Source organism: Anomaloglossus baeobatrachus, chromosome 4 (genome assembly GCF_048569485.1).
Source record: "Anomaloglossus baeobatrachus isolate aAnoBae1 chromosome 4, aAnoBae1.hap1, whole genome shotgun sequence".
NCBI lineage: Eukaryota > Metazoa > Chordata > Amphibia > Anura > Aromobatidae > Anomaloglossus > Anomaloglossus baeobatrachus.
The window spans coordinates 450,940,357-450,955,056 of NC_134356.1; the positions used below are offsets into that span (position 1 = coordinate 450,940,357).

General features: G+C 47.4%; 1 protein-coding gene across 3 annotated transcripts in view; it reads right to left on the reverse strand.

Annotated features, from left to right (window-relative positions):
• Nucleotides 1-407: 407 nt before the first annotated feature.
• MPI (mannose phosphate isomerase) overlaps nt 408-14,700 on the reverse strand; it is a 51,345-nt gene continuing 37,052 nt past the window's right edge. For all 3 annotated transcript variants that reach the window (XM_075345600.1, XM_075345599.1, XM_075345601.1), the window contains exons 7-8: nt 4,943-5,151; nt 408-1,867 (exon numbers count right to left, since the gene is read on the reverse strand). In XM_075345600.1, the coding sequence (XP_075201715.1) occupies nt 1,655-1,867; nt 4,943-5,151 (422 nt within the window). In that variant the 3' untranslated portion in view covers nt 408-1,654. The remainder of the gene's footprint in view (nt 1,868-4,942; nt 5,152-14,700) is intronic.

Genomic DNA, 14,700 nt, shown 5'->3' on the forward strand with positions numbered 1-14,700 from the left:
GGGGAAAACCCAGCCAGGGACCACATCAGACTAGTCCGGCCTCTCCATACAGTTCACAGCCGGCTCTTCATACCATGTTCTCTCTGAAATGCTGAGTGTTACAGCGTAAAACGTATCTTGCTGCATTTGCACAGCCAAGCACAGAGTAACGCAGTCCGTAGTACAAACTGCATATATCTATTGACACGTCGTTCCCTTTAACAATTTTGACTCTGGGACCTAAATATTTCTTAGTACAAGTCATTGTGACCTCATGTGCATTGAAAGTACAATATGTAACTGTACCATGTACTGTAAATACATGCACAAAATTCCTACTAAAAGCACTGGAGTGAGATTGTAAAATCTCAGGCCATACAAAATTATAAATAAGGGCAATTAGAGCAAGAACACAACATTTTCATAGCATTCTTTTTATTTTGCCCCCACATTGCAAAAATAACAGTTTCATATGAACAGCCACAGCTTCCAGTGTAGTTAATGTCCCTGATTCTTAAATGTGTAATATTTTAAGGAGGACTTTTCACAATATATTATTTATAAACCGTATACATATGATGGGGCATCAGGATTCATTACAATTAGTCTGTGGTTTATTGCCTCCATAGCATTGCGGAGATGATGGCTTTTGAACTTTATATACACGTTTCCCCTTCAGCCAGAGTGGTGGTAGAGATTCTTCTCTGGGGGCATTTACTGTGGTCTAATCATGAGAAGACAGTCTTTTAGGCCAAGTTCAGACCGAGCATCTTTTGCTGCATTTTTGAGATCACAAAGATGCACCTAGATGCACGCATTCCCCTCTCCCAGCAAAGTCAATGAGATTTCTATTTTGCTGTCTACACACTGCATCTTTTGTTGGCTGCGTTTTTCAAGATGCAGTATGTCAATTCTTTTTGCGTTTTTACCGCGTTTTTGAGCCCTCCAGTCAATAGATTTGACTTAAAAAACGCATTGGGCAAAACGCGTCAAAAACGTGGTAAAAACACATTGCGTTTCTGGTGCATTTTAAAGATGCACTGACAAAAAAGATGTCACGTGTGAACATAGCCTTAAGACACAGGGGGGGCAAGAAATGGCCACAGAGAAGGTCAGGACAGACTTTTCACATCAGTCTCCCCAGATCACAATGACTCCAGTCGCAGTTGTCATTACAGAGCTGGGAGGAGAGATTTGCAGGCTGCGAGCACATCATGGGAGCAGCATATGTGACATTTAACACAGGTATCTGAGCATTATTCCCCAATTCCTGGGACTGATCCTGAGTATTGTATGTGACAACCGTTCCTCACATGCTGCAGCTCTTCTCTCACAGCACTGTAATCACAGGAAGTGATAGGAGTGATGAGTGGTCAGTGTGATCAATTGAGACATCAAGTCTCACCAGATCACACTTAAAAAGCCTGTATCATGCCGACGTCTTAGGATTGGGCAATGTCTTAGAGTTAGGTATTTACTTTTTTTCCTATAACACCCTCTTGTAAAGATGAAATTTGCATATAATTTGAAAAGACCGTCTCTATTCAAATCAGCTCATCTTTTTACTAGTAAATTCAGTTAAGATTTAAAAAATATTGTGTAAGGTTGTCCAAGTCAATACTGCCGGTGTAGGAACTGGAGCGGGATTGTGTAACAGCATTACACCAAACCATCATTACAACAGACAACAAGCCCTGAATAAAAGGAGATTGCTGGACGGCTCCACAGTCAGAGTTATACGTTCATTAGCGGAGATAAAGAGAACGGAGCCAGCACGAAGACTTAATTCTCCATGGATTCCTTGGCTTGAGGCCCGGCCTCGTACAAGCAGGAGAATGCTAGCAGAATCTAATGGTGAGACTTGGTACTGTGATACAGAAGATGGAACCTGGAAGGATAAAATAAATTATTATATATAGACATCCTTAACTATTGCTAACTCTAGGTCTTGTATTAAGTGTAGGCAAGAAGGTCATACCAATGCGGAATATAGTTACAGTAAAAACCATCAGCACTTTATACATCACACCATCACTCTCGTTCTATTACACTGGGCCTCTGGTCCAGGACACAGCAGCAGAACCTCCTACTGCACATGCTCACAGGCGCCTGTCCAGTTACCATTTTTAGATCACGTTTAGTATTTGGTCAGTGCTTCATCTCAGTATCTGCATTTATTATAATTTTCTCCTGATTATTCCACTCTTGGTTTTGGATTACAAAAAATGAGGTAAAAAAAAACAAAAAAAACCTTCACTAAATACTCAACATGTGTATGAAGCCCAAGACAAGGAAACAGTCATTTTTAAATCTATAGTGATTAGCTGCCTGGACAAAACTAATCTGGTTAACCTAATTTAAGTACTCATTTAATTTTTTTATTTTTATAAAAGACATTTCCATTAGGTTACTTCTACTGAACAAAAATATAAATGCAACACTTATTTTTGTTCCCATTTTTCATGAGCTGAACTCAAAGATCTAAGACTTTTTCTATGTACAGAAAAGGCCTTTTTCTCTCAAATATTGTTCACAAATTTGTCTAAATATGTGTTAGGCCGGTGTCCCATTTGCGATTACCGCGCGTATATCTCGCGCGTGTTTCACGGTGCAACACCCGTCACAGACTCACACGCTGCTCACAGGAGCGGGTCGGTTGCATGCATCTCTATGCAGCCGACCCACTCCTGTGAGCAGCGCGTGAGTCTGTGACGGGTGTTGCACTGTGAAATACGCGCGGTAATCGCAAGTGGGACACCGGCCTTAGTGAGAACCTCTCCCTTGAGGGGGATAATCCATTCACCTCACAGGTGTGGGATATTAAGATGCTGATTAGACACCATGATTATTGAACACTGTGTCTTAGGCTGGCCACAATAAAAGGCCACTAAAATGTGCAGTCTTATAGTATTGGAGTGGAGAGGGGGTCAAAAAAACAAACAAAAAAAAAAAATCAGTCAGTATCTAATGTGACCACCATTTTCTAGTCTGCCATCTAACCTTTACAGTCTAAACTAGGATTCATCCATGAAGAGAACACCTCTCCAACGAGCCAAACACCATTGAATGTCAGCATTTGCCCACTCAAGTTGGTTAGGTAACAAACTGCAGTCACATGGAGACTCTAATAAGTATGACAAGCATGCAGAGGAGCTTCCCTGAGACAATTTCTGACAGTTTGTGCAGAAATTCTTTGGTTATGCACCGATCATTGCAGCAGCTGTCCAGGCGGCTTCTCATCCCCTCTGCTTAACTGGCCCGGTGGCCTCTCAGCCCCTCTGCTTAGCTGTCCCGGTGGCCTCTCAACCCCTCTGCTTAGCTGGCCCGGTGGCCTCTCAACCCCTCTGCTTAGCTGGCCCGGTGGCCTCTCAGCCCCTCTGCTTAGCTGGCCCGGTGGCCTCTCAGCCCCTCTGCTTAGCTGGCCCGGTGGCCTCTCAGCCCCTCTGCTTAGCTGGCCCGGTGGCCTCTCAGCCCCTCTGCTTAGCTGGCCCGGTGGCCTCTCAGTCCCTCTGCTTAGCTGTCCCGGTGGCCTCTCAGCCCCTCTGCTTAGCTGTCCCGGAGGCCTCTCAACCCCTCTGCTTAGCTGTCCCGGTGGCCTCTCAGCCCCTCTGCTTAGCTGTCCAGGCGGCTTCTCAGCCCCTCTGCTTAGCTGGCCCGGTGGCCTCTCAGCCCCTCTGCTTAGCTGGCCCGGTGGCCTCTCAACCCCTCTGCTTAGCTGGCCCGGTGGCCTCTCAACCCCTCTGCTTAGCTGTCCCGGTGGCCTCTCAGCCCCTCTGCTTAGCTGTCCCGGTGGCTTCCCATCCCCTCTGCTTAGCTGTCCCGGTGGCTTCCTATCCCCTCTGCTTAGTTATTCGGGTGGCCGGTCTCAGACGATCTTGGAGATGAAGATGCTAGATGTGGAGATCCTGGGCTGGTGTGGTTACATATGCAATGAAGAAAAAACATGCCTCACCATGTCTTATTAATTTATGTAGTCCGCTTATTTTTCTGGGTCTCCAACCACAGCTTAGACTCCAAAGCTGCTCAAAAAGAGGATGAAGTGGCGAGTCCCATAATTAAAATCTTCATCTTTATTTGGTTATTTTAAAACATCATGATGGTTGAATTATAGTCTCAAGATTGGTTATTTTAAAACATGATGGTTGAATTATAGTCTATCTTGAGACTATAATTCAACCATCATGATGTTTTAAAAATAACCAAATAAAGATGAAGATTTTAACTGTGGTTACACATGGTCTGTGGTTGTGAGGCCGGTTGGTTGTACTGTCAAACTCTCAGAAACGGCTTTGGAGATGGCTTATGACATAGAAATTAACACTTAATTCACAAGCAACATCTCTGAACATTCCTGCAATAAGCATGCCAATTGCACGGTGCCTCAAAACTTGCAATATTTGTCACATTAGGCTGCAATAAAACTGCACATTTTAGAATGACCTATTGTGGCCAGCCTAAGGCACACCTGTGCAATAATCATACTGTCTAATCAGCATCTTGATATGCCACAACTGTGAGGTGGATGGTTTCTCTCTAACGTAGAAAAGCTCATATTTGAAAGAAAAAATCCTTTTGTGTACATAGAAAAAGTCTTGGATCTTTGAGTTCAGATCATTAAAAATGGGAGCAAAAACAAGAGTGTTGTGCTTATATTGTTCAGTGTATTTTCTCTATTCCTCGGGAAGCCCTTAAATCTGATAACCCTGATAGATGTGCTTTGAAATATATAATCAGGATAGCAAGTAAATTATTTTTTTATATACTGTACACTATATATTATTACCATGTCACATATCTCTGCAAAACGGAAGTTTTAGGATATATTAGAAAACATGCTAAAACTGATGCTTATATATTTTCAGATATATTATTACTAGATTGTTTATGTGAGGTCATGTACATAGAAAAGATTGACCTCTCATTATTGTCACCCAAGTCTTGGTGCAATATGCTGCTAATTTACCTCAATTTTGATGACTGAGAAATCTGGTATAGGAGGGTTGTAGAGGAGGGCGTGGGAGTCTCCACTAACTGGTGATGGGGTGAACAGCTTGTCAGCAGCAGGAGCTGGTATGTAGGTCAGCATTGCACACAGAGTGTCCACATCTATATATTTAGGGGTGAGTCCAGCACGGACTGTGTTATCAGAGCAAGCCATACATTCCACGCAATCTGGGTAAAAAGACAAAAAAAAAAAAAGAGAAGAGGTTTACATTAATACATTAGCATTTGTTGCGATATGTCCTATGTTACAGCACTTCTTGTAAAACAGTGTTTTACCAGCATGTCTACCACAGCATCTTGCAGCGGCGTGCTATTCCATCCGGTTGGGGTTTAGTTGGACCATCATTTATTTTTCAACAGGACAATGACCCCAAACACACCTCCAGGCTGTGTAAGGGCTATTTGACTAAGAAGGAGAGTGATTGGGTGCTATGCCATATGACCTGACCTCCACAGTCACCAGACCTGAACCCAATCGAGATAGTTTGGGGTGAGCTGGACCGCAGAGTGAAGGCAAAAGGGCCAACAAGTGCTAAGCATCTCTGGGAACTCCTTCAAGACTGTTGGAAGACCATTTCCGGAGACTACCTCTTGAAGCTCATCAAGAGAATGCCAAGAGTGTGCAAAGCAGTAATCAAAGCAAAAAGGTGGCTACTTTGAAGAACCTAGAATATAAGACATATTTTCAGTTGTTTCACACTTTTTTGTTAAGTATTTCATTCCACATGTTTTAATTCATAGTTTTAATGGCTTCAATGTGAATCTACAATTTTCAGAGTCCTGAAAAAAAGAGTTTGGACGAATTTAAATATCTAGGTATCCAGATATCTCTGCTAGTAGAAAAATACATACAGGTGAACTTATGGCCGCTTCTTAAAAAATTGAGAGCCAAAGTGGATGCCTGGAACAAGCTACATTTGTCAGTTGTTGGAAGGGTTAATTTACTAAAGATGGTAGTAATGCCTAAACTCCTATACATACTGCACAATGCCCCTGCTTGTATTTCAAAGAAAAGATTTAAAGGGATAAACTCGCTGTTTAGGGGCCTGGTGTGGGGTAAAAAGCAGCCTAGGGTGAGATTAGAGACTTTACAAAGGCCGAAAGATGAGGGGGTCTAGCAATCCCAAATCCGGAATTGTATTATATGGCGGCGCAATGTCAACACCTCAGGGGCTGGTCTGATCGAGAGAAAGATGGGGGCATTAAAGAAGTGCTGGAATACATAGTGGGTAGAAGTCCATTGGTAATGGGACTACAGGATGGTGCGGTGGGGATCCTGGATGGAACGTCTCCTACAATGGCACTTATAAACAAGACCTGGGATAGGCTGAAAAGGGTGATAGGTGTAAACTTAGTTAACCGGGTCACCCCTATCTGGGATAACAGTAATCTCCTGGAGATTCAGAAAATGGGGAATATTGAGGAATGGAGATGCAAGGGTGTAATATACATGCATCAGATATTGGATGGAGGAATTGTGAAATCGTTCCCGCAGTTACAGAGTGAGTTTCAGTTGCCGGCGTCTGGATGGCTCTACTACAGTCAATTAAAACATGCGATTGAAGCCCAAGCGGCTAAAAAAAAAGTGTGGCCATACAGACTGACCTGGTACTGGAGTATGTGTGTAAGGGGGGAGGAAGCACTAAAGGGATCATTTCTGACACGTATAAGAAGGGAATTTTGTTTACTTACCGTAAATTCCTTTTCTTCTAGCTCCAATTGGGAGACCCAGACAGTGGGTGTATAGCTACTGCCTCTGGAGGCCGCACAAAGAACTACACTTAAAAGTGTAAGGCCCCTCCCCTTCTGGCTATACACCCTCCCGTAGGAGTACGGATTCCTCAGTTTTAGTACCAAAGCAAGAAGGAGGAAAGCCAATAACAGTTTCAAAAACAAATTCAATCCGATAACAAGATCGGAGAACTTAAGAAACAACATGAACAACATGTGCACCCGAAAAAACGAAACCCTAAGAACAAATAGGGCGGGTGCTGGGTCTCCCAATTGGAGCTAGAAGAAAAGGAATTTACGGTAAGTAAACAAAATTCCCTTCTTCTTTTTCGCTCCTAATTGGGAGACCCAGACAGTGGGACGTCCAAAAGCAGTCCCTGGGTGGGTAAAAAGATACCACATGAACGGGCTGTCAGACAGCCTCTTCCTACAGGTGGGCCACCGCCGCCTGAAGGACCTGTCTACCTAGGCTGGCATCTGCCGAAGCGTAGGTATGCACTTGATAGTGTTTGGTAAACGTGTGCAGACTCGACCAGGTAGCCGCCTGGCACACTTGCTGAGCCGTAGCCTGATGCCGCAATGCCCAGGACGCACCCACGGCTCTGGTAGAATGGGCCTTCAGTCCAGATGGAATCGGAAGCCCAGCAGAACGGTATGTGTGAAGAATTGGTTCCTTGATCCACCGCGCCAGGGTGGATTTGGAAGCTTGCGATCCCTTATGCTGACCAGCGACTAGGACAAAGAGCGCATCAGAACGGCGTAGAGACGCCGTGCGAGAAATGTAAATCCTGAGTGCTCTCACCAGGTCCAACAGATGTAAACCCTTTTCAAATTGGTGAACTGGATGCGGACACAAAGATGGCAAAGTGATATCCTGATTGAGATGAAAGGAAGAAACCACCTTGGGAGAAAACTCTGGAATTGGACGCAGTACTACCTTGTCTTGGTGAAACACCAGGAAGGGAGATTTGCAAGATAACGCCGCTAGCTCGGACACTCTTCGAAGAGACGTGACCGCCACAAGAAAAACTACCTTTTGTGAAAGCCGAGAAAGGGAAACCTCTTTCAAAGGCTCGAAAGGCGGCTTCTGGAGAGCAATGAGAACCTTGTTCAGATCCCAGGGTTCCAATGGCCGTCTGTAAGGAGGAACGATATGACGAACTCCTTGGAGAAACGTGCGTACTTTAGAAAGCCGTGCCAAGCGCTTCTGAAAGAATACGGATAGCGCGGAGACTTGACCCTTAAGAGAGCTAAGCGACAAACCTTTTTCCAACCCAGACTGCAGGAAGGAAAGAAAAATTGGCAATGCAAATGGCCAGGGAGAAAACCCTTGAGCCAAGCACCACGCTAAGAATATCTTCCACGTCCTGTGATAGATCTTAGCTGAGGATGGTTTTCTAGCCTGTCTCATTGTGGCAACAACTTCATGAGATAAACCTGAGGCCGCTAGGATCCAGGACTCAATGGCCACACAGTCAGGTTCAGGGCCGCAGAATTCAGATGGAAAAACGGCCCTTGAGACAGCAAATCTGGACGGTCTGGTAGTGTCCACGGTTGGCCTACCGTGAGATGCCACAGATCCGGGTACCACGACCTTCTTGGCCAATCTGGAGCGACGAGTATGGCTCGATGGCAGTCGGACCTGATTTTCCGGAGAACTCCGGGTAACAATGCTAGAGGTGGAAACACATAGGGGAGTCGGAATTGCGACCAATCCTGAACCAAGGCGTCTGCCGCCAGTGCTCGGTGATCGTGAGACCGTGCCATGAAAACTGGGACCTTGTTGTTGTGCCGTGACGCCATCAGATCGACGTCCGGCGTCCCCCAGCGGCAACAGATCTGCTGAAACACGTCCGGGTGAAGGGACCATTCTCCTGCGTCCATGCCCTGGCGACTGAGAAAGTCTGCTTCCCAGTTTTCCACGCCTGGGATGTGAACTGCGGATATGGTGGACGCTCTGCTTTCCACCCACGTCAAAATCCGCTGGACTTCTTGAAAAGCTTGGCGACTGCGTGTTCCCCCTTGGTGGTTGATGTACGCCACCGCCGTGGAATTGTCCGACTGAATCCGAATCTGCTTGCCTTCCAGCCATTGTTGGAAGGCTCGCAGGGCAAGATAGATTGCTCTGATTTCCAGAACATTGATCTGCAGGGTGGACTCTTCCTGAGTCCACGTCCCCTGAGCCCTGTGGTGGAGAAACACCGCTCCCCACCCTGATAGGCTCGCATCCGTCGTGACCACTGCCCAGGACGGGGGAAGGAACGACTTTCCCTGTGACAATGAGGTGGGGAGAAGCCACCAACGCAGAGAGTCCTTGGCAGTCTGAGAGAGGGAGACAGTCCTGTCGAGGGACGTCGATTTCCCATTCCCTTGGCGTAGAATGTCCCATTGTAGAGGGCGCAGATGAAACTGCGCGAACGGGACTGCCTCCATTGCTGCTACCATCTTTCCTAGGAAATGCATGAGGCGCCTCAGTGAGTGCGACTGGCTCTGAAGGAGAGATTGCACTCCAGTCCGTAGCGAGCACTGCTTGTCCAGTGGAAGCTTCACTATCGCTGAGAGAGTATGAAACTCCATGCCAAGATAAGTCAGAGATTGGGTCGGGGTTAGATGAGACTTTGGAAAGTTGATAATCCACCCGAAACTCTGGAGAGTGTCTAGTGCCACCTTCAGACTGTGCTGGCATGCCTCTTGAGAGGGTGCCTTTATAAGCAGGTCGTCTAGATACGGGATGACCGAGTGACCCTGCGAGTGCAGAACAGCTACTACTGCTGCCATGACTTTGGTGAAGACCCGGGGGGCTGTTGCCAGACCGAAAGGTAACGCTACGAACTGCAGGTGTTCGTCGTGTATGACGAAGCGTAGGAAACGCTGATGGTGGAGAAGTTCTGAAGAAACGAGTTGGCGGACGAGAACTGAACTCTATCCTGTACCCGTGAGACAGAATATCCCTCACCCAACGGTCTTTGACGCGTGACAGCCAAATGTCGCCAAAGTGGGAAAGCCTCCCACCGACCGCGGGTGTGGGAATCGGAGACTGCAAGTCAGGAGGACGCCGTCTTGGCAACGGTTCCTCCGGCTGTCCTTTTTGGGCGTGACTGAGACCTCTAAGAATCTGAGCGTCTCTGGTCTTTTTGAGTCTTTTTTGACGAGGCGAATTGGGACCTGCCCGGTCCTCGAAAGGACCGATAACCAGACTGACCCTTCCTCTGTTGGGGTTTGTTTTGTCTGTGTTGCGGTAAGGATGAGTCCTTACCCTTGGAGTGTTTGATGATTTCATCCAAACGCTCTCCAAACAATCGGTCACGAGAAAAAGGCAAATTGGTTAAGCACTTCTTGGAATGAGAATCTGCTTTCCAATGTCTCAACCACAGGGCCCTACGCAAAACAACGGAGTTGGCTGACGCCACTGCCGTGCGGCTTGTAGCGTCAAGAACAGCATTAATCGCGTACGACGCGAATGCCGCCATTTGCGAGGTCAATGGTGCTACCTGCGGGGCAAATGCACGTGTGACTGAGTCGACTTGCGCAAGCCCGGCTGAGATAGCTTGGAGTGCCCATACGGCCGCAAAAGATGGCGCTAACGACGCTCCAATCGCTTCATAGATGGATTTCAGCCAGAGCTCCATCTGCCTGTCAGTGGCATCTTTAAGTGCCGCTCCATCTTCAACTGCAACCAAGGATCTAGCTGCAAGCCTGGAAATTGGAGGATCCACTTTTGGACACTGGGTCCAACCCTTGACCACCTCAGGGGGAAAAGGATAGCGTGTATCTTTAAGCCGTTTAGAAAAACGCCTTTCAGGATAAGCGTGGGGTTTCTGGATTGCGTCTCTAAAGTCAGCGTGGTCCAGAAAAGTGCTTAATGTACGCTTAGGGTATCTGAAATGGATTCTCTCGTGCTGCGAAGCTGACTCCTCTACAAGAGGAGCTGGTGGGGAAATATTTAACATCTTATTGATGTTAAATATAAGATCATTAACTATGGCGTCACCATCTGGTGTATCTAGATTGAGAGCGGTCCCAGGATCAGAATCCTGATCAGTTACGTCCGCCTCATCACCCATAGATTCATCTCGCTGGGATCCTGACCATTGAGATGAATGTGAAGGCCCGTCATAGCGAGCCCGCTTAGGCTGCCCGGGGCCATCGTCCGAGTCAGAGTCTTCACCCTGAGGTGTATGTGCCCGTCCCGGAGCTTGGAGGTAATTCAGCTGAGGGGGACCAGGGGGCAATGATTGCACAGTGTCCGTGGCCTGAAGTACAGGCCTAGCTCGCAATGTGTCAAGAATTTGTGACATAGTGAGAGACATTCTGTCAGCAAAAGCTGCAAACTCAGTTCCTGTCACCTGGACAGCATTCACAGGTGGTACACCCTGGGTCACGTCCAGCAGAGGTCCCGACTGTGCAAGCGCCGCAGGGGCCGAGCACTGCACACAATGGGGGTCCGTGGAGCCTGCCGGTAGAAAAGTCCCACATGCGGTGCAGGAAGCATATAATGTCTGTGCCTTGGCACCCTTGCGTTTTACGGACGACATGCTGCTGGCTCTCTGCAATGTGAGAGAGTCTATAGCCAAAGGGCGACCAGCGCTATGCAATACAAAGTATTTGTAGAAACAAAATACTAAGAATACTACTGGCACAAGAGGGGGTGAGCCCTGAGGGCTGCTTACCGCCCGCTGAATAGCGGGTAAGAGGCGCAGAATTCCTTGTCTGGGTCTCCCCGGCTCCCCTCTGCAGCTCAGCGTGTCAGCAGGAATGGCTGCCGGCGTCTGTGGAGAGGGGCGGTCCGTGGGAGTTCCTAAACAAAAGTGCGGGAAACAGTGTCCCCTCTGTGCCTATTGTGAGGGCTGGAGTATGTAAAAACGACTCCAGCCCTCGGCGCTGATGCACTGACCAGCGTCCCGCCCCTCTCCTGACTGGCAGGTCTGGGGGCGGGAACGAACGGAAGCAGGCCGCAAAAGCCGGGGACTCGAGTTATCAGCGCGGCCGCCGTAAAAGCGCGGCCCGCGCTGAAGTCCCCGGCGCACCACAAGTGCCAGCCGCGCCGCAGTCCCAGCGGCCGGCGCGACCGATTCCCAGAAGTGTGCCTGCTTCAGCGAAGCTGAATGAGGCCATGGCACAAGCGCCGCAGCGCTGATGTCCCCGGCGCACTACAACACCCAGCATGCTGCGGTGTGAGCGCCAAATGCACGGGGACACAGAGTACCTTGAGGAAGCAGGGCCATGTCCCTGATGTACTCCGCTCCATCCAGCATCTTCTCCAGGGGCTGTAGATGGAGCACGGTCTCAGTGCCTGGAGACCAGTAAATCCCACTTCACCCAGAGCCCTGTAAAAAGGGATGGGGAAGGAATCAGCATGTGGGCTCCTGCCGCCGTACCCGCAATGGGTACCTCAACCTTACAAACACCTCCGACATACAGTGGGGTGAGAAGGGAGCATGCTGGGAGCCCTGTATGGGCCCTCTTTTCTTCCATCCGACATAGTCAGCAGCTGCTGCTGACTAAAAACAATGGAGCTATGCGTGCGTGTCTGACCTCCTTCGCACAAAGCTAAAACTGAGGAATCCGTACTCCTACGGGAGGGTGTATAGCCAGAAGGGGAGGGGCCTTACACTTTTAAGTGTAGTTCTTTGTGCGGCCTCCAGAGGCAGTAGCTATACACCCACTGTCTGGGTCTCCCAATTAGGAGCGAAAAAGAAAGATATATTACATACCTTTCTTTTAGACTACCCAATTAAAACTAAATCTAAATGGGAGGAGGAAGTTGGGCCGATAACAGAGGAGGTGTGGGAGAGTATCTTAGAGTATGTCCCTAAACTTTCCATGAGCGAACCAGCCAGACTGTCTCACCTATACGTGATTCACCGGGTATATAGGTCTCCTTTACTGATGTTTAAAATGGGGTTGAAAAGGAATTCGGAGTGTCCAAGGTGTCGGGGATCTGACACAGGTATTTTTCATATGATGTGGTCTTGTCCGAGACTGGTCTCCTTTTGGACTAAGGTTATCCACAAGATAGGAAGAACATATGGGTGTGTCCTTCCCAGGGAACCATTGATATGCATATTGGGATATGTTGAGGAGCTTGGGGAGGAAAATACTATGAAAATTGCCATTGCTAGGCTGCTGTATGCGGCAAGAAAGCTGATCGCCAGGTCCTGGATTAAAAAAAGACCCCCCCCACTAGGGGAGAGTACATTAAAAGGGTGAAATGTATTCTTCAGCTGGAACAGGGAGTGTATGAAAGAAGGGGGAATGTTAAAATGTTTGAGAAGCTATGGTCTCCTTGGCTGCAATGCGGATAGGACGAGTGATGGACCAGTAAACTGGTCTGGGATCGGGATAGCCGTCGGAGACCTCTGATGTGTGTGTTTTGTTTTATTTGTGTTACTAGTTGTTCCTCCTGCACATCGGGGTGAAGGGGAGGGTTGCTATACTGCAGTTGGAGGGTATTCTAAGTGTGTACTAAATGGGATGTAGTATCGGGGAGAAGTGTTGCTGCCGGGGTGGGGGAGGGGGAGTTAAAGGGGTAATAGATGTGATAAATTTAATTTGGATGCCGATTTGTTATTCTGTTGTATGTATTCTGTTTTAATAAAAAAGTATCTGATAAAAAAAAAAAAAAGTCCTGAAAAAAAAGAAAAAGTCTTTGAATGAGAAGGTGTGTCCAAACTTTTGGTCTGTACTGTATGTACCTACCTATCTATCACACACTCACCTTATCAGTTAAGTAATGGTAATAATACTCAGCCTAAGGCCCGTTTCACACGTCAGTGAAAAACCCTGACGTTTTTCACTGGCGTGTAAAACACGCACATGTCCCTCCGTGTGCCGTGAATCACGGCACACGTGGGTTGTCTAAGTGCAATCCGGGCTCCGTTCTCCGTGGTCCGTGATTGCATTTAGAAATCAACTCACCTGTGCCCGCTCCCGCTGTCCATGGTGCTGATTGCTCCCGCGGTGTAGCATCCGGTCGGCGCTGACCCCCGCAGCAGCTGCTTCCGGGTCGGCTGTGTCGTGCATAATGAATATGCGCGACAGTAATGAGCCGGCTCAGAAGCAGCAGGGAGAACAGGCTGCAGAGAGCGTCGCTGGAGCCAGGTGAGTAAAAATGATTTTTATTTTAAAAGCATGTTTTTTTCTGGCACGTGTTTCACGGACCACACCACTGCGTGGTCCGTGGAACATCAGTGATGCCAGAAAAAAATGGACAGGTCTCCGTGCGGCAATCACGCACACGTGGGTACAGTGAAAAATCACTGATGTGTGAGCAGACCCATTCATTATAATGGGTCTGCGTATGTCAGTGATTCTGGTATGTTTAAAAAAAAGCACAAATGTACCAGAATCACTGACGTGTGCAAGGGGCCTTAGCCTGCAGTCATATCTGAGGCAGTATGGTTAACTTGTACATATTTTTCTTTCCACATTCGGATTATGTTCTAGTAATCATAAGGGAAGAAATGACAAGCGTAGTGGGGGTATAGTGGTAACCTTTTCATATGCCAGAACACTCAAAATGGAGCTAAAACTAAGGAACAAAATAGCACAAAGAGATTTATCCGATGACCAATGACAATACTGGTAAACGGTAGTGATCACCTGGCTCAGCTGTGTAGTACACAACATGTAAGGCTACATGCGCGCGCTGTGTATTTTGGTGCAGTTTTGTTGTCAGAACTTTGACATCTGACCTCCCAGCAAAGTCTATGAGAAGTCAGATTTGCTATGCGCACATTGCAGTTTGTCAGGTTTTTTTTTTTTTTTTTATAAAAGTTTGTTCATTCTTTCTTGCGTTTTTGTCACGCATTGACATCAATGAGGGCATAAAAAACGCATGATATCAAATTGGTGCGTTTTGCATGCGGTTTTGTCAACAAAAACGCAGCTCACCAACTTGACAAAAATGCTGGAATGATTTTGGCATATCGGGTGTCTCTCTCACTCGCTCTCTCTCTCTAACTACATACCCACCGATCACCGGCT